Source organism: Cryptotermes secundus, unplaced genomic scaffold (genome assembly GCF_002891405.2).
Source record: "Cryptotermes secundus unplaced genomic scaffold, Csec_1.0 scaffold1115, whole genome shotgun sequence".
NCBI lineage: Eukaryota > Metazoa > Arthropoda > Insecta > Blattodea > Kalotermitidae > Cryptotermes > Cryptotermes secundus.
Genome location: NW_019733848.1, coordinates 330,185 through 355,674, shown reverse-complemented (window position 1 = coordinate 355,674; position 25,490 = coordinate 330,185). Strand labels below are relative to the sequence as shown.

At 39.7% G+C, this 25,490-nt stretch overlaps 1 protein-coding gene across 3 annotated transcripts in view; it reads left to right on the top strand.

Moving 5' to 3' along the window:
* The first annotated feature begins 12 nt into the window (after positions 1–12).
* The window catches only part of LOC111868292 (battenin), a 41,689-nt gene continuing 16,211 nt past the window's right edge, over positions 13–25,490 (top strand). Inside the window, exons 1-7 of one of the 3 annotated variants that reach the window (XM_023858820.2) lie at positions 13–470; positions 12,176–12,282; positions 13,545–13,738; positions 13,990–14,126; positions 16,493–16,651; positions 22,509–22,652; positions 23,258–23,513. In XM_023858820.2, the coding sequence (XP_023714588.1) occupies positions 12,198–12,282; positions 13,545–13,738; positions 13,990–14,126; positions 16,493–16,651; positions 22,509–22,652; positions 23,258–23,513 (975 nt within the window). In that variant the 5' untranslated portion in view covers positions 13–470; positions 12,176–12,197. Of the gene's footprint in view, positions 471–5,239; positions 5,354–12,175; positions 12,283–13,544; positions 13,739–13,989; positions 14,127–16,492; positions 16,652–22,508; positions 22,653–23,257; positions 23,514–25,490 lie in introns of all 3 variants that reach the window. The other 2 variants (XM_023858822.2, XM_023858821.2) reach the window with 2 other exon arrangements.

Sequence of the window (25,490 nt, the reverse complement as noted above, 5' to 3'; positions counted from 1 at the left end):
AGTATGCGGTTAAGACTGTTAGTGTGAAACGGTGTGTGGTGCGCCATATATTTTTATATTTCAGTAGTGTCTTCAGGAAATGTTTGGAAATCGCTGCTGTATTCGAGCCTCAAGTAGGGATTGCACGAAAGTATGATCTTCGGGAGCAGCAGGAATTGTGATGTTTACGAATTATGAATGAAGCTATACATGGAAGTAGTAAACTTGTTAAGTGCAATCAGTGTATAATTGTGCATAATCCAAGATTATTTTTCGCCCATTAACGGTATCTTACACAGATGGCTATCAGGACCATCAGGACCATCAGGACAACGCGTAAAAAAGAAACCGGATGTTGATACATGTTGACGTGGTTGTAGAGCATATTTAAGTGCTGGTAAAATTGCACAGTGATTTCAGATTTAGATGTTGGTATTTTTCGCCAGTTCGTATTATTGTCTATTGTGAAATGGAACTTAACGGTCCAGGAAGTAAGTATAAGTGCAGTACGTGGTAAAGTATAGGTTAAGTGTGTTATTTAATGTTTTGTTGGATTAGGTTATAACATGTTCATCATAATCGGAAGTGGCGATTCTTTTGTAATAGACATTAAGTATGCAACAAATTTGAGGTCAGAGTTGATGGAAGCAGGTGTGTAGCAACATTCAAATGATAAACAGAGAGTGCATATTGTAATTAGAATCTTTCCACTAAGAGTAGCCTTGTGCACTACACCAGTGTATCCCAAACATGTTTGTCTGCCACATCGTTTTAGCCTTTAAAAATGTTGTTTGAACTACAAATTCAAACCAAAAGCTGCAGATGTAAAAAGAATGTAATACAGGTTGGCATATGAAGAGTACTTTTCTGGGACTTAGTGCCATGCTGTTTGGTAGAAGTTCATGTATGTTCCAGAGGAACTGCTGCCTCCATCTTGAGTGCTTAAGAGTAAGCAAAGCAAATGACCAGCAAGAAGTAAGTGGCAACCAAAGGACTTTGCATGCTGCCTGCCTAATGGTGGCCACTTGCTTGGCTTACCCATTCACCCTACTGATGGAGGCAGTATGTTCTTAAGAATGTCTGTGAACTTCTACCACTCTACATTGTATTACATCCCAGAAGACAGTACTGTCACTGCTGTAAAAATCTTAAACCAATCAAGCCAGTTATGTTTCACATCAGAAAGAGAGACACAGACATTGAAATCGAGAACAAAGGAAAAAAAGAAAAAAGAAAGAAAGTAAAGCTATCCCTGTACCAGGCTGTGAAGGTCCATAGGGTTGTGAGACGTTGAGGGTCCCACATTATCTAGACAGTCGGCTCAAAGATGGCGGTCAGGTTGTCAGCCTTACGTGCCGGCCGTGCTTTACTCCCCAGGAAAATTATTTAATTAATTCCTGGTACTCATTTCTGTTAGAGGCTGAGTAAACCCCAGGGCCTAGTGCGGCTGGAAGGATTTGGTCAACTGAAAAAAATCGATTGACCTCATCGGGATTTGAACCCACGATCTTATGGCTTGTAGCATAGCATTAAGTATGTATCATATCTTATTGGAATTAATGACAGGAATATCTCTGCTCTTCTGATAGAGAATGTGGATTCCCATACCTGACATCGATGGAGAGCTGGATCGTCTTATTGAAGAGGGTTGGTTCCTTAAGGCCCTTTATATTTCTCTTCCGGGTAAACTGTATAATTACCGTCTTATTAGGATTGATGGATAGGCTTGTTCTTTCACACCATCATTGGACCGTGTACAGAGCTGTTTGAAGACACTCTGATACTGTCGAAAGGAATTTTCCTTTTATAAGGATTGCTATGTCATCGGCATATCCTACTGTATAATACCCATCATCATTAAGTCCCCACAGAAGATCATCAATGGCCAGGCTCCACAGCAGAGGCGAGAGCATGCCCCCCTGCGGACAGCCCCTAGATGCGGACGCCCCCAGGGTCTCTCCTGTTAGTGTGGCAGCTATGGTTCTGCTTTCTAGCATAGCACTGATCCACTTGCATATTGCAGGCTCTATGCCATGCTTTCCAGTGGCCTGTTTGATTATATCAAATGAGGTTCTATCGAAAGCTCCCTCTATATCAAGGAATGCTCCTAAGGCAATATCCTTGTGCTCAATTGCACTTTCTGTGCGTGTTACCATATTGTGTAGTGCGCTTTCGGTAGATTTACGTGTTTGGTAGGCGTACTTGTTTCTGTGTAGAGGTTATGTCCTCAATGCCCTGTCCCTGATATGCCTATCCACTAATTTCTCCATTGTTGTCAGAAAGAAAGATGACAGGTTGATAGGATGATTAGCCTTAGCCTCAGTGTAATCTAGTTTCCCAGGCTTTGGGATAAATGTCACCTTAACTTGCCTCCATGCCGTAGTGATAAAACCATATGCCATGCAGGCTGTATATATGCGGCATAGGTGTGGAACTAAGAGTTCTGCCCCTTGCTGCAAAAGTGCCAGTACAATTCCATCTGTTCCAACTGACTTAAATGGTCTAAAGTTATTCAGTGCCCATCTGATTTTTGATTGTTTAATCATGACTTTGGCCAGGTTCCAGTATACCCTGTTCGTCTTGCTTTAGCAAGTGCCCAGGTTTTGCTGACCCTGTCCATTGTCCAAATTATCAATCAATTTTGATTCAGGAAAGTGAAATCTATATAATTAATTCAGCATCTCCCTTCCTGTTTGAGTGTACTGGCCATTAGGCAGCTTAATCGTGCTGACCTTGTTGGTTGCCTGTTTCGCCATGATTCTCATGAGTCTGGCACCACCTGGTACATCATTGATCTTCTTGCAGTGTCTCCTCCATGAGGATCACTTGGCTTTCCTTATTTCACTGTTGTAATAGGTAAGGGCTTCCTTGTAGTTGTCCCACTGCCCTGTTCGTTTAGCTGTGCGTATCTTTTGCGAGATGGTCTCCAGATTTACCTTTACGTTGTGTTTGTAAGACTCCCAATTGATTCTCTTAGGATTCCTATAAGTAGCTTGATCTACTACTGTAATGTTGTTTACTTGAAAGCATATATATCTGAGATCCGATAGGGACAGCTCATCAGATACATGCCAGTTACCAGGTTTCCTGTTTTATTGGTCCCTAATGTCAAGTCGATAACCTCCTGCCTATTGCAAACCACAAAGGTAGGCTCGTTACCTTGGTTTTGAATATTAAGTTTCAAAATCACCAAATATTCCATGAGGCATTCTCCTCTTGGGTTGATGTCAGTGCTCACCCACAATGTGTGGTGCGCGTTGGTGTCACACTCAATGATGAGCTGCTTTTTCCTAAGATGGCAATATTCAGTGATGTCCCTCACTTCTTTGGAAGGTGGTGGTTCATCTGAGTCATATGGAAGGTAAGCTGAAGTGACGATGAGCTCCCCACAGCCTCTGCCCAATGTGTTTGTCATCCTCACTGTTGTTGTGTCTTTGGAACAGAACTCAAACAAGGGTAAAGGATTAATATGATTATTAACATATATGCATGATCTCACGTTTTCTCCAGGTACCAGAGAGTAGACTTTTCCAACTGAATTCATTAAGCCTCTTATTTGGCCCCTATATATCCAAGGTTCCTGAATAAGTGCTACGTCTACTTTTCATTCAGCAAGTTGTCAAAATAAAATTGCCGTAGCGGCCTTGCTGTGGTGTCGATTATTCTGAATGAATCGTATTTTATGTGTAAATATCGTGTGTATGTATGTACGTATGTATGTATGCTGTGTGTTCCACCTGTAATGCTGGGAAAGATGTTCTCCTAAATACCTTCTTCCACAGCTCCTTTTACTTTATCAGACCTGGTTTCCTCTGAGGGAGGTCCCTGATTTGGTAAGGTCTGGTTGACAAGAGGAGGAATTGTCTCCTCATCAGATACTCCCCACCTCCAACCTTGGCCTCTTAAAGGTACTGGTGGGGGTTTTTCCCTGCTTGGACAAGCCTGCATTTCCTGGTTGCTGACTGTCCACAGTTCCTGCTTTGCTTGCCCCAGCTCTTGCCCTTTTCCACTTCTGTCTGGTGCATCTAGACAAGGCTTTTTTCGCTAGATGGAGTCCACCTACTCCAGTGACTAGATATCCCAATCCTTCTCCTGCTGCAGGTATGCTAGAGGTACTAGTCCCCTCTAGTGGTATGTCAGTACTACTGACTCCCAATAGAATTTTTGGTTTTACCTCAGGTAGGTTCCGAACCACTGGTTTGTCCCTGCCTTTGGCTGAAAATTCAGCAGCAGATTCTCTGGCTGCACCTGGGTCCCTTAGTGGTTCACCATAGCTTCCAGCTGCCTGCTGAAGCATTTCTCATAGGGATCCCCTTGGAGGGGGGTCCCTCTTCAGTTTAAGGTCCTTATGGCCTTTTTTTTTTTTCTTCCTTTCATTTTGGTCTCACGACTTTTGGGGATTTACAAGGTCGCCACCTGCAGGGCTCCATACAGGTGGAAGGCATAAATACATCGGGGTGCTGCCTGGTGCCCCGAGGGGATTTCACAGTCCAGGAGTAAATGCCACTGAAGTACAAAAGTTGAGACAGAAAAGCATGATCCAGCCCAGGAAGCAGAAGATGTTTCTCTTGAAATACTGAACAGTATGCTATTAGCTACAGGGGAATCACCAATGAAGAATTATCCTAAGAAAACGACTTAGAAAATCGTTGGCAAATAAAAGTGAAAATGACGCTGTTGCTAGTACTGATTCTAAAATCAGAGCACAGTGAAAGATAATTTTAAATCAGTAGCAATAGACATGGACAGATGTTATAATACTGTGAATCCTGTTCCAGAATTTTATGATGGTAAAATTAGCAGACTTAGCCAGGGAAAAGAGATATATTTTATGTCAGTAAGAGAACATGGAAAAAGAGCTCACAACCAAAACCACTTCTTTGTAATTTGAATGAAGCATGCACATTGTTTAAGTAATGGTATTCAAATATAAAGATAGGTTTTCAAGTTTTGTGAAATAAGGTGATGGACTGTAGTGCTAGCCAGACCATTCAGTATGATTATGTACTACACATTAAAATCTAAAATAAATGTAAAATAAATGTTAATAGAAAGCAGACTGAAAGACTTTGAAGTTGCGTCTAATACTGAGATGACTTCCTACAAATACTGTCCTATATTATACGTAATCATTCATTAGTTTTCAGGCACACTATAGCTTAAAATATTTATTGTGTGCATATTATCTACAAAAATTGACATTTTTTTTATTCTTTTGATAGTGTTTGTCTGGGCATTAATCTATATGTCTGCTTCTTAGGTGCCCAAGTTCCTCCTTTTTTTTGCCACCCAATTCCTGACTGGTTGAGGGTTGCTCCATATGAAAGCAGCACAGGTTCGAACCGAAGTACCTGAGATTGTAATCCTAATGGAAGTGAGTATTCCTGCTGAATTGTTAGGGACCCAAGTTCCTCCTTTTTGTTTGCCACCCAACTCCTGACTGATTGAGGGTTGGTCCATATGAAAGCAACACAGGTTCGAACCGAAGTACCTGAGATGGTAATCCTGACAGAAGTGAGTATTCCTGCCAAATTTTACTGCTTTATGGCAGAGAGAGCAGACTCTAAATTTTTTAATGGTTGCATGTTGTCTTAAAAAATGGCAAAACTTCTGCCCTAATTGAGACAGAGCTCATTTTATGCTAGTTTCAAGGCCAGTAAACTGCCCTCTCCAGTGACATATTTTACATATATACTCAGCACAGTTATATTTTTAAGGTGTTGAAATTTGACCTTTGATGTATTTCTCAAAATGTATTTTAATATTATTGAAAATAATATATTGTGGACATGTAACTGTTATGAAAAATATCTGATCTGTCAACTTAACTGTAATGGAATTGGGTTTTGCAAAGCATTTTACTGTGAAGAGTCACTTAACTTGTATTGATGAGACAGCTTAAAACAATACGTTTCTTTTAAATCTTTTACATTTATTAATTTAGATTAATATGCAGGGTGGGGCACAAAATGAACCAGTATATGATCTGTTAACAAAATCTTTATTTCAATTACAATACTAGAAACAAACATAAGAAAAAGAAATACTAATGCATGGAGATTTATCCTCTGTGTTCAATATGACCACCATTATGTTTGGCAACTTCTGCAGCATGAATTGTGATGTTGTTGATTACTTGACAGCACATATCCTCAGTTACCATGCTGCAGGCCCGAATGATTAGTGCTCTCAATTCCATTGGTGTTTGCAGTTTTTTGGAAAAAAATATTTCCTTAAGGATTCCCCAAAGAAAGTATTCACATGGGTTTAAATCAGAGCTATTCATGGCCAGTTCTGTCCACATGCAGAACACTCAGGAAATCCGTTTGAGATGACATATAAGCCAAAAGTGTCATGCAGAAAGCTCTAAATTTTTGCTGTGTGTACAGTCTGGCTCCATCCTGCATGAGCCACTAAGTTTGTAATGGCAAACTTATAGCAAGAAGGTGAGGGACGGAAGTATTGCGCAACATTTACATTTACATTTATTACTCACTTCATGGTTCCAGTCATCTCCCCATAGGGCTGGCTATAAAACATGTCACATATTACAAATTCATGATTACACATCATAGTCCTTGGTCCAATAAAATATATAATCAGGCCTCACACAGATAGCTCAAGTTGTCAGGACAACACACATGGGTTGTGGAGAAACCACAATCAAATTCACACGCTGGCAAGCCATATCATCCAACAGTTACATTATAAAATATTAAAATTCATAACAAAAACAGACCATACATACTACTACACTTACAACAAGCAAGTCTCAACAATGTATAATTCAGGCACACAGACCATTTATTAACTCTTAACTTTTGAGCCACTTACATGCTCAATAAATTCATCAGTTAAGTAAAATGCGCTACTTTGCAAATAGTTTCGTGAAACAAAACTAAATTGCTTTCTGTCATTTTTCAAAACTGTGGTATTTGACAGCAGAGTGTTAAATAGCTTGACATTTGAATAATATACCCCTCTCTGATAGGATGATAAATGTGTTGAAGGTATATGAAGGTGGTCATTCTTTCTAGTACCAATCACATATACAGAGTTATTGGTTTGGAACTTATCCAAATTATTAAATAGTGCTCACTGTTCGTTGTCTCTTCAAAGAAAATTCGCCCTAGCAGTCAATCACTTAAGATGGCAACCCACACTGTAATTCTAAGTGCATGATGCACCTTCTCATGAATCACACATGCATTTTCTGATGCCCAAAGTCACACATTTTGTTTACCAACCGCACCATCCAAATGGAAGTGTGCCTCATCATAAAGCCAAACATTGTTGAATGATACCTCATTATTCTGAGCACATTCAGCAAATGCCCATTATTTTATGTTTGTTTCGAACTGTAAATTTAGGCAACACCATCATTTTGTATGGATACAAATTCAAATCACTTTTCAATATTCGTTGCACTGATCGTCATATCCCTAGTTGTGCTGCAGCCTTCCCTGTTGCTTTGCTAGGGCTTCTTCGCAGTGCCACTCTGACAGTGTCAATTTTCTCTGGAGAACCTACAGATGAAGGCTGGCAATATTTCCTCTTCAATACTGAGCCATCAATATTAATCTGATTATAAAAATTTATTTATTGTTTTGAATGAAGGCACCCATCACTTTTGAAAATGGGCAAAACACTGTCTCTGTGTGACCACAACACTTCTTGTGTCAGTAAAGAATAACACTGCTTTTATGTGATGTTCTGTAGTCTCCCTTTATCATCCAGCTTGTGTAAACTGGCGCATGAGCAGGAACAGCATGACACTAGTGCACTTGGAAAGCGTAAGAACTGATCTGCATGATCTGCTGTAAGAGTTACCATGTTACAAAACATTGTTAATTGCATGGTTGAATAATTAATAGTAAATCAAATACTGGATTATTTCGTGTGCCACCCTGTAAATTAACTATGTATATATTACAAAATATTGCTATTTATACAGTAAGATATCTTCTTGTAAGGAAACTACTTGTATAGAAGCCATTCAAAGTTGTCAGTACAGTTTTGTCAACACATGAAGGTTACAAGGCATTGTGACAAAACACATGTCCTTTTGAGTTCTCTCTTCTGGGATGTTATGCCATGTAGTCTGTGAAAGTCAGTCGATGTTTTGGAGGAACATGTCACCTCCATCTTCAGGGTTCAAGAATAAGCCAAGCTGTCTGCTTCTTGCTGGTTTCTTGCTTTGCTTATTCTTCAGCCCTGAAGATGGAGCTGACATGTTCCTCCAAAACATTGACTGACTTTCAACATACTACATGGCATTATATCTCAGAAGACAGAAATCCCAGTGCTGTGAGAACTTTGAATCCTACATATATTATTCATATAAATTCTATGAGGAACGTAAGGTTCTCATTGCAGAAGTTATGCCACTTTTTGTAAGACAACTTTTGCCCAGAAAATGAGTTCTGTGACATGGGTGTCTGTTTTCAGAATTCTAGTGCTCATAAAGCAATAAATTTTACACAAATGCATATCTCAGTTTGGACTACAATCTTAACAAAAAGTTCTGAGGGGGTTGGGTTGGAAGGATATGGAATGAACCTTTAACACTAAGGTTTGAAAGTAACCATGACACTTTCTCTCTCACTTTTTTCCTCCTTACACATGCACATGGACACCACTAAAAAAATCTTCCTCTTTTGTGTTTGTAATGGCATATTACATGTTTTGACATTAGAATTGTCATCATCAGGAGGAATTCACAAAAATAATAAAACTCTCCACACTGCAAGGCAGGAGTCAGTAGCTTTTTGAAAGGGCAGGCAGTGCTGTCCAGAAGTGAAGTGTAAGTGGGTCATATGGGTTTTACAGTAAACTGAAGGCAGCAAAATGACTAAACTAGGTCCCATTTGTCCATTCATTGCCTCTGCTGGAAATGAGGCTGTGCCATAGCTTAGGCAGTTAATTGCTGTCTTCTCCTGCTGTGGCCTGTGTTCTCTTCCAAGTCAGGTCATGTGGGATTTTTGGTGGATAAAGTGGCACTGGGGCAAGATTTTGTCTGAGTTCTTTGGTAACCCTTGCCAATTCTCATTTCACCAACTGTGCAATATTCTTTAATCGTCCTCTCACTGATTATGTATAGCCTCAATACTGACAGTATCATTAAATAACAAAAAAAAAAAAATATAAATAAAACAGTCAAAGGAACCTTGAATAAGATTCCTGCATCCCAACTCCCCAATTCCTTCACTAAAGGTGACACCAATCTGCCCAATGTGTGAGAATGCCAGGCAACAAGGGTGCCTATTACGTGGCCGTTTTCCGTATTGTCCGATCAAGGCTACATAAGGAGCAGCGAAGGCTATTCACAGTCAGTTGTACTCAGTCAGTCAGTTCTACTGTAGCAGCCAGCAACTAGTCAGTTGTGTTGTGGCATTTGGAGTGTACTATTTGTGATACTGCAGATAGCAGTAATCGTAAATCTGTAATTTGGGTGATTGTAAGTGCGAATGTGAAATAAAATTCGCTATATAAAATACGGCGTGAAGTTATTTGTCGCGTCATACGCCCAACACGTGACAACTGGTGTCAGAAGTGGGATTTGGACTTACACACGTGACCATTGGGATTTGGACTTACACACGTGACCAACGAGCTTCGAACTCAAGACACGTGACAATTTGGTGTCAGAATTTTTACGAACTTAAACGCGCCTGACAAATAATTGGATTATTGTGCATCAAATATCTTACTGCTACAAAATGGAGATGCAGCAGATAATCGAAATGCTGGCGAAGGCAGAGGCCAATAGAAAAGCGGACAAGGAAGAAATGGAGGCCAATAGGAGGAAAGACAAAGAGGATTTCCTGGCGAAATTAGACTCCTATCAAGAAAAGACAGATAGCCTGCTGACGAAATTAGCCGCCAACTTCAATGCCTGGCAGGAAGAGACGACAGCCTGCCAAGTGGACATGAAACCTGCGGCGGCAGAACTAGAGGAGGTCCCCACAGTGATACCGGTCAGAGTGACGTTGGCCTGCCAAGAAACAGAGGCACGTCCAGAAGAAGAAGAGCCGACTTCAGCAAACAGGAAACCTGAGGCGGCAGAACTACGAGAGGTACCCGTACAAGACGCCGAACTAATGCCGGTCGGAGAACCGAAGAATAAAAGGCGCAGGGACCGTCATCGACGAAATATGAAGAATTCGACACGGGAAAGTTGTGGACCCCAGAATAAATTGGCCGTCGTCAGCAAGGGGGTGTCCCGCTCTGCAAGAGTGGCATGGCGCAAGAGGAACATCTTCAGGAATTCTTGGACCCGAGGAGATCATGCGTCCCGGATAAAGTTGGCTGCCGACAGCAATGTGACTAGTCGTGCAGGTGCGACACGGCGCAAGGGAGATCCCGTAAGGAGATGCTCAATGAGGGTCAGTGCTGGGCGAGAAGCCGGGAAAGGAAGGACTGGAACTGTGACAGGACAGACGTCCGGGAGGCGGTGTCAGCCACAACGGAAATGCAGCAAGGGCATAAGGAAACAGGACGTGGAGGAACTACTACGCCTGAGGGAGACGACCGGCAATGTGATCTTCAGTGGAAGGTTTGCGACACAATTAGTTGGTACTGCCAACGGGTTATGGAGGATAAGGAAGTGGACCTTATGGAGGGGTCGACCCCCTCCAAAACGAAAAAAGGAGCAGACACAGAAGAGGAGCCGGTAAAATAGAAGAACCGGCCTCCCCATTGAGAGTGAATGTGCCATGTGAGAAAGCGATGGATGAATGTGATCTTCTGGCGAGCTGAAAGGAAACCGCTCAAGATGAGCTTTGTCTTAAGAGGGGAGCANCAACAGGATTGTTATGGTAGTAACAGCGGTTACTACCGCTAGCGTTACTAGCAACACAGCGCCAGGCAACAAGGGTGCCTATTACGTGGCTGTTTTCCGTATTGTCCGATCAAGGCTACATAAGGAGCAGGCTATTCACAGTCAGTTGTACTGAGTCAGTCAGTCAGTTCTACTGTAGCAGCCAGCAACTAGTCAGTTGTGTTGTGGCATTTGGAGTGTACTATTTGTGACACTGCAGATAGCAGTAATCGTAAATCTGTAATTTGGGTGATTGTAAGTGCGAATGTGAAATAAAATTCGCTATATAAAATACGGCGTGAAGTTATTTGTCGTGTCATACGCCCAACACGCGACAATATCATATAAGCATTACAGCCTGTACAGTACAGATAGATTCACATTAGAAGCTATTAGTCATTCAGTGGAAGAATGCTTGAAAATTTTCTTTGAAAAATTGTAGGCTCTGCTATGTCATTCATTCATAGAAATTCAACAGTCAACTTTCCAAAATGAACCCAAGTTAGCCCTTAACACAAATGAATTGTGTGTTGTCACTGAAAGTTATTCTTTTGTTCTGAATGATGTTCAGTCATTTCACTGGCATAATGCCTAAGCCACAGTTAACAATTTTGTGACTTATTTCAAGAATACAGGCAACTCTTTGAGATACGCTAGTTGTATTGTGATTTCAGACTGTTTGTTTCAAGATGCAGTAGATGTACTTTCCATGTGACTAAGTACACTTTATAGAGAGAACATTTCAAACCAAGTCAGAGCATTCATATTGCTTCTCTGATGGATTTGCTGTTCAGTACAACAGTAGAACCAGTTTCACCAGACTGTGTTTCCATCAGAACGATTTTGGTTTCACTGCTGAATGGCTTTTTTTTATGATGAGTGCTGTGGGAAAGGTCCATGTGATGATTTAGCTGGAACAAGTAAATGGTTAATTTAACAACCATCACTTGCACATGGAGCTGAGCACTTCTTGAGAAGCTGCCAATTGTGCAGCTACTCAAGAACTTCCCAGCATTTTATGGAACCTGAAGGTTCGTTACTGTGTTCACAAGAGCCCTCCACTGGTCCCTGTCCTGAACCACATCAATCCAATCCATACCATTCCATCCTATCTCTCTAGATCCATTTTAATATTGTCCATCCACCTACACCATGGTCTTCCCAGTGGTCTTATTTCCTTCTGGCTTTCCCACCAATATCCTGTATGCATCACTTTTCTCCCCCATTCATGCCACATGCCCTGCTCATCTCATCCTCCTTAACTTAACAACAACCATACCATCTTCAAATATTCACTCATTCCTAGTTACATAATTCGTGTATTGAAGACATTAATATTGTGCAATTTTGAGTTCATAACTTACCTGTGGCACACAGTTTCAGCAAGAGTGATTCATCAATGCACATGACCAAAGTGGGGGGTGGAGTCCAGTTGGGTCCACTCGGCACGGCAGCCACTGATTGGCCTATTATACCTGCCCCAGGTGATTACTTAACAACAACCATACCATCTTCAAATATTCACTCATTCCTAGTTACATAATTCGTGTATTGAAGACATTAATATTGTGCAATTTTGAGTTCATAACTTACCTGTGGCACACAGTTTCAGCAAGAGTGATTCATCAATGCACATGACCAAAGTGGGGGGTGGAGTCCAGTTGGGTCCACTCGGCACGGCAGCCACTGATTGGCCTATTATACCTGCCCCAGGTGATTATGATAATGGAGAATTTGGTGGAATGAAGATTGGCAGGGGAAACCGAAGTACTCTGAGAAAACCTACCCCAGCGCCACTTTGTCCACCACAAATCCCACTTGACCAGACCCGAGTTTGAACTCAGGCCGCTGCAGTGGGAAGCTGGCGACTAACCGCTTGAGCTATGATGCGGCCCTGCACATGACCATACTGGAACCCAAAGACTTCCTGCATTTATTTGAGCCAGTTCAAATGATGAAAGACAAAGATATATTTAAAGTCTGATATGTATAGGGAAGTAGATGTGTAAAACCAGTATATTGTGAGAATATAGGATATGTTATTTGTTATCATGACTGTAAGTGGTAATTGGGTGTGTGTTTTATTCAGGGGAAAGGTAATGTCTTACACCCTAATGGGCTATTACCATGATACATGTACCTTACAGGACTGACATGCTGAAAGTTCCTAGGTGAGATATGTGTGCAATACAATAGGAGAATCTTACTCTCTTGGAACTGACGAGAATGACAGAAGCAACAAGAAACATGGCTTCTGTCTTAAATAGACCTGGTAGTGTCTGACTACTTTTCTAACATATTGATAAGAGTAGGTGGCTAAGGTTGTGTAGAGAACCAACTTCTACAATATGAATGTAAGCACCACACAAAAGAAAACATCAATGTATTGATATTTCCACCTCCAAATCCACAATACATGTTAAGTATTGACCTATGACCTAGATCACTTTAAAGCTTATTTCAGGAGATTTATATGGGCTCAAGCTCAGCTGTGAATGTTAAGTAGAACTTAAGATGTGACAAAATTTGTGATCATCCATGAATCAAATTTTACATTTATTTTAAATTTAAAATGGCAGTAATGTCAAATATACTTCTGATATTTTGCATAAATTTATTTCTGCTGTGTAACAAAACATATAAAACTGAAGTTAGAGAAGGTGAGGCTGGAACTGTTACCTCCAGTATGTTGATTTGTACTGACTGTTGTTAGTACTAATGTAATCACTTTTTATTATATTTATAGATAGAGCAATTGAGATGTCAGCAGACCCACAAAGATCGAGTGTCACTGAACCTTTACAGCCAGATCAAGATCAAAGAAAGTGTGGAAATTTAGTTGCATATTGGATCCTGGGTCTTTGCAATAATTTTGGATATGTTGTAATGCTGAGTGCAGCACATGACATCCTCAGTCAAAACTTCAATCAAAATTCAGAGGTTTGTGACTTTATTTATGTTTGCACTAAGGAATGGAAGAAAGTATTTTCATGTGGGAACCTTGAGACCTTGCATTTGTATGGTGTAACATGTTATGTGTTTTTTTTCCAAGATGATTATGTAGTTGTCTTATAGCGTGAATACTTTTTTTTACATTTTGATACTGACATATATATTTATTGACTAGTGACTGAAATCGTTAATCATTTTTGCTTTTCTTATTGATATTAATATGCCTTTTTGAACTGAAGGAAGAAAGTTCTTCACATTCAGAGGATAATTCAACTCGTGAATGTAACCCAACTTCAACTGGTGCAATTCTACTAGCAGATATTCTTCCATCTTTAGCAATAAAGATACTGGCACCGTTCTTTCCATTCCTTGTACAGTAAGTACCACATCTAGTTTTATTTCCAATTCTACAAACTTGGAATAATTAAATTTTCATTTAAAAGGTTGTAGGAAGAGAAATGTGGAAATTGGTGTGTAAAATGAAATTTCATGTATTAGAATCCATGAGAAAGTGCTCAATACTCAGCTGTTTAACAGCATGAAGGCTTATTACCATGTTTGCAGGAGCCACCACTAGACTTATGGCAAGTGTTATGAATCCAGTCAACATTATCACATGTTCCTTTAAGATCTATTTTGATGTTCTTCCCAAGTGGTCTTTTGTCTTCTGGTTTTTCAAGTAAAATTTTGTTATGTTTCTCACTTTTCCTACTTAACACATCTACTGTCAGGTTTCTGAATTCAGGCCCCACTTCAAATGCCTGGATTTTGGAAGCAGACTTGGGATTTTGTGCTGTATATCATTTTTCACAGATGTCATAATGTAAAAAGATGAGCATTTGATATTGCTTTCAATAGACCATGAGAGTGTGGTACCATGGATATCAGCTCTCAGATTGCAGCGGAATTGCATGTCTCTTGATGTTCTGTTTTGAACATATGCTGCGATATCACATTTGGTGTCAGGAATTTGGTTTCTCATTAGTCCACCCTCTGTATCTTTTCTGGGCATGGGGATGTGTGATGATTAGCCTGGATTATAGTATCTCACCCCCATCTTCTCTCCTGGTCCCACTCTTTTCTGTAGTGTAGTGTATACGTGCTTTCATTGAGCTCCTGTTCAGTAATACAGCACAGTCTGACTGATAGAAAGTTCTTTTAGCCACTTCCACGCTTGTGTTGTTAGGTAATATGAAAGATACTGAACAGCTTCACCCATACCATGTGTATAGGTATAATGAATAATGCCATTTGGCTTCCTCCCTGTTTTCCTACCCTATTGCTGGTAACATCTATGGTGTCTGCTGAATTAGGAGTTCATGCCATATTCACCAATTGGACAGCAAGGACAAGTATGCCCTCCTTACTTTAAAAGGTGGCTTCTCCTGGTTGTAATATTTTAGATTTTTTCAGTTGAACTGCCATGGTTCAAAGGAATCACATTACATATCCTGTTGTTATTGTCCAAGCAGTCTTCTATAAGTTAGACACTTTGGTAATTGTCCTGGAAAATATGGTAGCATATTTGTTACAGGCAACTACTGGGCACTACTGTGTCAGTATACCATATTTGATATTGGAACACTGCCGCAATTTGCTGTTGCACATACTTTCTGTTTTTGTTGGTGACAACCTTTGTATATGAGAAGTTACTATAGGATTCTGACGATGNTGGTCCAGTGATTGAGGCTAGCTCTTTCTAACGGACCCAACAGAATAGGTGTTTTCCTTCACCTGAGGACGGAAACAGATCCAGTTTCCGAAACGTCGTGTTTTTATTAGTTATCTTAAAAACCAGGACGATGGATAAAGTCCAAAAACCCAATATATCAGTTTGTATATCAGAGTTATAAAACTTTCCAAGTGTGCAGTAAGGTTTTTGCTTTGTAATGTGAATTGAACTGCAGGGTCGGCAATAGTAAATCATTTTTGATTAATCAAATTAATCACTTTTGCCAATGAATGCATTAAAAAAGTTATGAAGTGGAAATATAGAACTCATGATTAATACTACTTTTTACATGGAAAAGGGTGTTATATTTGCAGTGGGATTTTCCTGCACAGGAAGAACCGTGGTGGGATAGCTGAGGGATCAGCTTTGTCATTGTTGTAGAAGCAAGGATGTACCATGTATTCGTTACATCTGATTAGTTTCATTATTTTATGGTGATATATCCAGTAATTGTGAAATTATAGTAGTACCTACCATACAAGCCCGAATATAACGTGACCCCCTTTTTTGTGACGCATATGTCATTTAGTTCTGACTGTTATAAGCAAAAATAAATAAAATCTATGCTGTTAAGAAATAAAAAGAAAGAAAAATTTAATACCCTAACTATAATTCTATGTATTGTTATAAATATCATTAGAATTAGCTCTTAGAATTCCTTATCATATTCATATTTATTCTGAAAGACCTGAAAATGAGGTAGGCCCTCTTTCTAAGAAACATTTTCTGCAAAAATCCCACCTTATATTCAAGCTAATGTGGTAACAAGGTTTCTGTAAATGCATTAATGAGAATATCTTATAACACTTTTAATGAGAGATTTTTTATTTCATGTTCTTTAATTGTAGGTCATGTCAGCCTCAGAACAAATCAGGTAAATATTCTGCATGGACTGTATTGTTTGAGCCCGTTTAGATATCAGCACATTCAGTGCACAAGTCAAGTGTCTACTGAAGTAAGTAAGCTGAGCTTTTTTTAACTCAATATAAGTTTCTTTATTAATTTTGTAGTGTACGAATGCTGATGGTAGTTGTGCTGGCTGCAGTTGGCTTCTTGCTGGTAGCCCTTTCTACAAGAGAATGGATTGCAGTCCTTGGAGTTGCATGTACATCCTTGGGATCTGGATTAGGAGAAGTTACACTACTTTCCTACAGTTCAGTATTTGATAAGTAAGTACTTAATTGATATCAGGTAATGCAATAATTAGTTAGTGACAAGTAATTAATGGGTTCCAGATTAGATGAAGTGATGTGTTGGAGAAATTCCACCAGGCAGAACTACAGATAGTTATGACACTCAAACAAGACCTGAAACAAGGATTTCAACGTCTGCTTGCTGGAACGATGTCTGCCCCTAGTTCATTTCTGCCTTCTGTGTCTCCTCTGTTCTGCTCTGCTCTGCTTGTTTCTTCTGTCCACTCAGTCTGTTCTATTTGACAGTCGGACGGTCTAGAAGACACCATGTTCAAGGGTTCTGTTTTGCATTTTCAGCAGTGGTAGTTAGCGTGTTGGTTACCATGGGAACTGAATGAACTCTGGCTTTCATTTCAGTGGTAATGATCTGCCTATGTACGCGTTGTCACGCGAACATGTTTAATTGCCACCCAGACAAGAATATATTTGCTGCTCTTATTGTAGCAGAAACATAACTACCAAGCCATTGTCTAGCAAAGGACAACCGCTCAGACTACGATATTCTGGTTTTTAGGTGGCACATCACATTGCTTCCTCCTTAAGTCTGTCCATCCCAAACAGCCTAACAGTGTATCGCTGTTCTTTCTCTCCTGAGGGTTTCTGCCTGTGGAATGTTCTTTTCCTGTAGCCTGGGTTTTTTCTTTTTCTTCTTGCGGTGTTCATTCTACCTTAAGTGTGCTCGTCCCGAGTGGCACTCTGATGAGGTTAAGGTCTGTCAAGATACATCATCATCATCCAAAGATTTTCTCTTTTCAAATGCTGGATTTAAAATATGCCGATTGGCCGGTACTTCTGTATTACCGGTCCTGCTCTGTGAGCAGTTTCTTTTTCCATTTCAGAGGTGGTCAGCTCCTCCACAATGTCCAATCCCTGATCTTTTGTAATCCAACAGGAGATCCAGCAAATCGCTTTACGGTCTCCTGTCCAGCCGTCTTTTCATAGGTCTTGGCGAATTCCCTCTTGCTTTGCAGCTGCTGTCTAGCGCGTCTCTTCCTTGTGCCATTGTGCCATTTGTTACCGCAGGAACTGAACTAGTTCTGGTTTTAATTTCCATGGTAAAACAGTCTGCCTATGTACATGTTATGTGGTAACGTTTAATTGTCACCCAGACAACAATGCATTTGCTGCTCATATTGTAGCAGAAACGTGACTACCGAGCCATTGTCAGTCTGACTCCGATATTCCAGCTTTCAGGCGGCACATCACAATATTTATTAGTACTAACTTTAACTGTTGCATAACTTACTAAGACCTTGGAGCAGTGTCCTGCTTGAAAAGCTAATGGTCACCCACCTGATCAAGATATTCCTCACTTTTATGGAAACCGTGGGTTCATGACGGGCCACGACCGAATAGCTGTCCAGAGTCATCTGAATCTAATCCTGACTGTAGGATGCCAAAAAATGTGTCTAAATTCAAGATCCTTTGCAATATTGTATGTTTTTTTTTTTTTGTGTGAAATGTTGTAGCCTTCTGACTAACACCCAAGCTGAAGACCATTCACTGTCTGCTAGCCATAGATGATTATTCAACATATTTTCAGGTACCCTCCATAGTTTGGGTGTTCCTCGTTGATCCACAACCTGAGGATATACCATGCTATGGTGATGTGGGACCCACATAATTTGTTATTGTTTAATAGTGCAAGCAATTTGGCATGTATATTTATTTGACAGATGCACTTCAGTGAAATATGTGTCAATTTTTTAGTCGCTGTTCTAATTCGGTCCACACACTTGAGCATTATCTTGATTAGTATAGAACAATATCAGACCGCAAACTTATGAGCAGCACTGCATGTTGTATGCTGTCCGATCATAATTATAGGTAATCACCAGATTGATGCAGAATTACCAAACTGATTGGAAACAGCATGTAAGAGGAATGGAAGCAATATGAAAACAGATTATAACATACAAGCCTAGAGGGAATAGAATTCTAGAAAGACAACTGGAACTGTGATAAGTGACAGGCATAATATCTCACAGGTTGATTGTGCTGATAACTGAACATAGGTATGCAATGTCACTTGATGGTGGAATTCACTTTTCCAGGCTTTTGGCTACACTGTTAAATAAATTATGAATGAATAAGCAAGTTTGTTTACAGAAGAGATTAATAAGATTGTAGTACTTGTAAATGGTTAATCACTTCATTTACAGATTTAGTACTGCTCATTCAGAGATCCAGATTCTGACCAGTGATCAGCTTTTAATGCACAAGCAGTAACTAGGCCATCTTAATTGAGTAGCAAATGAATCATTAATCATTTGCCAATATGATCAAGTAGCAAGTGAATCATCAGCCATTTATTCTTCTGGCCAGTCACTCTCCTGTGAGTGTTCTTTGTGTGCTTGTGTAATCATGGTGGTATGTACTATTGAGAAATGCATGTATTCATAAATTTGAGAATTAGATTTTGTAGTTTTTTTAATAATGCGTGTTATGGAAAATTTGATTGTCAGCATCTTCTTATGATTGATAAAACCTTAATTCTTACAGATGGTTGTATAAATCCTCAGGCACACAACGCTAAGATAAAGAAAATCCTTCATACTAAATCCATAGTTCCATTTCCCAAATGAAATGTTGTATTTGAGCATCTTTACAACTGGTACGCCTGTGTACTCTCTGTGCAACATTTGTACACAGGTGTTCAGTGTTCATATGCAGTATTTTATTTTAGCAAGGTGTATCAACCATAGTAATCATTCTCAGGCTTCATTACATTCTTAGTAGCAAAGTTGCTCTTTCTCTGTTAGACACTGGGCAGTATCTGTGTTAGCTTAATTTCTAAGCTTATATGTAAAATTACAAAGTTAAAATTGCTATGAAGAAATTGTTATGTGCATTGTTGTGCAATTAAGTTAGTGTACACTGCACTGGTCTTCATTTCATTATTCAATGTTAATGTCATTGAGGAGTTCCAAGGATTTTCCTCCGTGTATGCGTACTTATTGGTTGTTGTGTCTCTTATGGGTAGTTGTGTTTGATTCTCTGCACTGGCTTTTCTAAGTTTTTATGTAGTTGTCAGTCATATCAAGATTTTGTTTATCTTTCTTCATTGCTTTCACTGTGAGGTGCTGGTTTGGTGTTGTCAGCATGAAGTTCTCATTTACTCCATACCCCAAGAGATCATCCATTGTGACGTTGTTCATCACATCTTGTTATGCAACTTTGAAGTTGGTGTCAGTGCACTGTAGATGTCTGATCAGAGGGCTACCTTACTTTATGACAGAATTTTGGAGCCCTAGCTGAAGAAGAAAAATTTACATCTGGTTCCAGAAGGACAAACCCAGAATATTACTCTACTTCGTGTTTTTCTAAATACTGTCACGTGTTGAGTGACTATAGAAGGGGTTTGGATTGGTACTTGGATTTATTGCACACTTACAACTCAGAATTACAACTAACTAAAACAATGCACACATCACAATAAACCACAGTAGTGTTCTCAGCTTGTTACAGTCTAGTCATTATCTGGTTATGGTCTTTTGACAATGGCTATTCCTCCCTCCCTTATGGCTCAAGAACTGCTGACTCAGGACTGTCCCTTAATGGCACCTGTTCCTCATTATCTAGCCTTGGCATGGACTGCACAGTAAACAGCGCTTCCAGCAGTTCTTCTCTTGTTGCATACATAAACATGGCCACTGTCACATGACATTTACTGAGCCATTACCTAACATTGGCTGTCTGTGCTGGCTTCACAGTTTTGGCTTTCAGCAGACATGTCACAACATGTTGTCAGTATGAAGTGGTTCCCGTATCAGAGGACAGCTCTTTCAGTAGTTACTGTAATAGCGCAGTAAGTAGATTGGTTTTGTTAAACACACTTCTGCATGCTGATAGAACCTGCATTTCAGCGGTGATGTACTCACCAGTAGGCACAGTAAGGCTGAAGACAGGTGGATGAATCTCTCTGTATATGTGTGTGTTTGTGTATCATTTTTTTTCAGAAGCACTAATGTTTGTGGAAATAACCTTTGCAAAACTTAAAGAATTTGTGTCACTAATAACAGATCAGTTTAATTTGTATTATGCAAAAACAGCATGCAGAATTTCAAGCTTGACATTTTATGATTCAGTGTCAGAATTTGAGTGTCCACTTAACTTTTAAAATGGAAGTAATATTATGCCATGTGGCTCAGAAATTATTGATTATTTTTTTAAATAATTTATTAACAGGAGTCAAGATATGTTGGAAAGGAACAGCAGCATGTACTGCACAAATGGAAGTTCTTCTACTTCAGAAATTCCCGTTTGTTAAAAATCAGATTCACTGAATGACCTTTTTTCTGAGGTTGATTTGACACATAGTGGCTACACGATATTCTTGCGGTATGTATTGTGACATGATTACATATCCATTGTGGCAGTGGCTGGATACACATGCTTCCCTGTCAACAGATAGGCATGCGACAGTGGAAGAATTGTAGGAAGTAGTGTTTTCTGTACAATCTCCGATGCCTGTGTAGGTCTCTCTGCTAATGACATCTGTATATATGCGACAGACTGAAAAGAGGATTATGTTCTCAGAAAGCTGCAGCGAGATCTCAGTGCTATTCAGACATGAAATGAACGCTGGAATGTAAGAATCAATGAAGATGAAACTCAGGCTATTTACTTTTCTCATAGACTTAGCCCTCTGAGGTTCATCTTACATTTAATGGATGGAATATCCCCTTCATCAGTCATGTAAAATATCTGGATATAATCTTCGATAAGAGGATTACATGGGGACAACACATAGAAATGATTGAAACGAATGCCTTCAGAACAATTATTAGAATCTGCTCTCTGCTCAGAAGTGAGCATTTAAGTTCCAACATTAAACTAGCCCCACATAAGACACTGATTAGATTGGTGATGACTTATGCTTGCCCTGCCTGGGAATTAGCGGCAGACACCTAATTAAATAGGTAGCCACCTGCCTCTTAAAATTGCTGCTTGCACAAAATAAGATTATGCAAGCAATTGGAAATAATTTTCCAAGGTGCACAATGGTCCAGGATTTGCACACAGCTTTCAACTTCCATGTGTATATAATTATATAACAAAATTATATAGGTGACAAGCAGAAGTGATTCAAAATCATGAGAGCGACCATGTTTGCACCACAGAACAAGGCAAAACCAGACATAGAAAATATAAGAGGCTTAAACTTGGTGACGGTCAAGCTTATGACCATTCAAGTGAGTAGGCTGCCATTGTAACATGAGGTAAGTAAGATAAGCATTATCTGCTTTGCAGAACCTGGACTGACAGAGGACTTGTATATATTGTACAACAAAAAATTTTTAATATCATGCTATATATGCAATATGTACACTTGACAGAGGCCAAGCATATTCAGAAGAGACAAAACCATCCTCTAATCAGAGAGAATGGTACACATGGACTGACTGTAAGGGTTCAGTTAAGAAAGAACCGTGTTCATGATTATCAAGAGGCATGATGCCGAGACGAACTGATTGGCGGTAAACCACCAGTTGTAAAGTAACTTTGACTCTGACAGTTGGACAGTTGGAGCAAGGGGATAGGTGTGAGACATTCACCAGCCACTAATGACATGAGCACAGAAACTGAAGAATCTCCCTTTTGCAAGTCGTTACCAGGCAACAGCTCTTGAAAACATAGTGTAATGAGAATGCTTAGCATGTGCTGTAATGCAAAGTAGAGTACATGAATTGATGAGAACATTGTAATTACTTGTAGCTAGGAGTCCAGTAAGTCCAATTACCAATGAAAACCCTGTGTCCAATCACCAACATGTGAGATTATTGTATGAATGTATTAAATCCAATGAAATGTTTGATTGCGTTGCTTTCAGGAATGTAATATCAACATGGTCTTCTGGAACAGGAGCTGCAGGAATTCTGGGTGCTAGTTCTTATGCTGGGCTCACTTCACTTGGCCTCAGTGCAGCAGACTCTCTGTTGCTGATGTTGATAGTTCCTGTAGTTATGGCTGCCACGTGAGTAGCACTTTGGAATGAACAAAATTAAATTTTAATGCACATTTTGTATTGTTACTACATAGTATATGGTTCTTATTGACCTTGTATAGACTTACCCAGATTTAGATTTTGGAAGGTGGTACATGGCATAATGATCTTTTTACCTTAAGGTTTAGATAACCAAAGTATCTAAGCCTTCTCTGTCTCTTTTGTCACATGGACTTTGTCCTCCATAACAGACCCAACTTTAAGACATTGAAATTTCATATGGGTTTATGGTGGAAAACCTACATCATGTTTGGTTTCATTGTAATTATATTTTTTCTTTCATTGTTCCTAAAATTGTAATTCATGAAGGTTGCAGTAGTATTTTAACCTGTAATAAAGATGCTGGAGCATGAATCTAGCCATTTGTTCCATCGAGGATCAGGTGTGACAGTGTATTTTGTTATGTCTCCATGTTTCTCTGTGGATTGATAGTGTGAAATTGTATACTGGGCAGTTTATAGTGTCTGTAGAAAATGACGTCAGTTCTCCAGTTTCAGAGACTTTTCTTTATCTGTATTCCCTTGCAGTAGTGCTTGTGAACATGGGTTGCTCCAAACAGCCTGTATTCATTCCAGGTTCTGGTTTTTGCTTCGAACTCCTGGTTCACGACTGCACGCATGGAGGTCAGTAATTCATTGTAGTAATATTGACGAAGAGAAGACACAGCAGCGGCCATCATCAGCATCAGTAACCGAGTCAGAAACTTCAGCAGTTGAATCAGCTCAGCTGCTCACTGTAATAGAGAAGTTTAAGTCAATTCCTCCACTCCTGGTATACATGATACCTCTGGGACTAGTTTATTTGTTTGAGTATTTTATCAATCAGGGTTTGGTAAGTACTGTTTTGAAGTTTTCACAGCAGGGAAAAATTGATACTTTGGTCATCTGGCTAATGATACCATGTAGCATCATAGGTGGTTACTAGCATTTTGGAGCAGTCTGCTGCTTCCATCTTCAAGAAATTTATAGTACTTCTACTCTGAAGATGGAAGCAGCTCGTTCTCCAAAACACTGGTATTATTTTATCTTTTTATTGCTAGTGGGGTGGGACTAAGTCCCTTGTACTGCGGTCACTTCTGGCCTATTGTACCAGCCCCAGATGACAGGTGAGGGTGATTGTGGAGCAATTGGTGGAATGAAGATTGGCATGGAATGAAGATTGGCAGGGGAAACCGAAGTTCTCAGAGAAAACCTGCCCCAGCACCACTTTGCCCACCACAAATCCCACTTGACCACACCCGGGATCGAACCTGGGCCGCTGCAGCGGAAAGCCAGCAACTAACCACTTGAGCTATGGCGTGGCCATATAAACACTGGTAACCATTTACCAAACTAAATGCTGTCAACCCAGAAGACCACACATGCATACAAAACTTTCATCATGTATGGTGTGTTCAAAAAGTTCCTGAAATATTTCGATTAATCAGCAGTACGTTGGTCATGTTAGGTGTTGTTTGATTGACCTTGAAACCTAATCATTAGCTACATAACCGTCTTGTTCCAAGGAAGCAAACATTCCATTTAGTTCTTAGAACCATTTTTGTGATCGAATATGTTGTTGAAGAAAGCAGTCTTCTGGGATTTGGCACTGTGTGTATGTGGTGTTAACCGACGTTCCTCCGAAACGTCGGTTAACACCACATATACAGTGCCAAATCCCAGAAGACTGCTTTCTTCATAGTCACCACCGTGAAAGCCTCGAATCTTACAGAATGTGTTGTTGTCACGTTTAGTATGGAGTTGGTAAAGAAGCAAACAATTTGTGTTACATTCTGTTTAAAAGTAAGAAAGAAAGCTGCAGAAACCCATAGCGTCTTGCACGAAGCTTACGGTGATAATGCTTTGAGTCAATCAAGGACCTGTGGATGGTTCATATATGTTAAAAATGGAAGAATTTTATTGGACAACAATGAGTGGGCTGGCTGACCATCAGCTGTACGACCCGAACCTCTGATTGCCCAGGTGAAGAATGTCATCCATAGATATCATAAAATGACTGACCAAGAAGTCGCAGAAGGGGTTGAAATATCCTTTGGTTCGTGCCACACGATTTTTATGGAAGATTTAGGAATGCATCGGGTCTCAGCAAAATTTGTGCCAAGGCTCTTGACTGATGATCAGAAACAGCAATGATTTTCCATCTGTGAAAATGTCCTCCAAATGTCATTACTGGTTACAATATTATATTTAAGCATCCTGTTGCACTCCATACGATAAATGATATAACCTCCGTCTCAAGTGCAAACAATATATTCTTGTGTCTTTGATCTTGCTCCCTACACTACATGTTTCGGCCTCAGACGGCCATCATCAGGTGTATAACGCTTACGTCGCTGTCACACTGCACCCAGTTCAAAATTTAACATCTAAAACACTCTCCCTGTCATTATCAACTTCTACTTCGTTGATAGCTGTCCACCCGTAGATTACTTCACACACGTTAATTTTGAGTTTATTGTAATAGCACCATAATGAAATCTTTAGTTCTAATTTTAAACTTTTAAATTCTTGTCCAAATTTTAAAAATTCTTGTCCAAATTTTAAAATTTTAAAATTGTTAGGGTTATTCGCCCTATGTTTGAAGTGCTGCAGCGGCTAGTTCTTGTTTCCACACTGTATAGGTGTTATCTGTAATATACAAATATATTTGTATTACTATCTTATGTATGTGGTGTTTTCTAATGTGTGTATATTGTTATTTGTACTTACCCTGTGTGGTCTTTCTGTGTGCGTGCCGCTGCTATTCTTTACTACGTGTGCTGTCTGCTGTACTGTGTGCTGAGTTTTATGTTTGTGAGTGTAGGGGGGG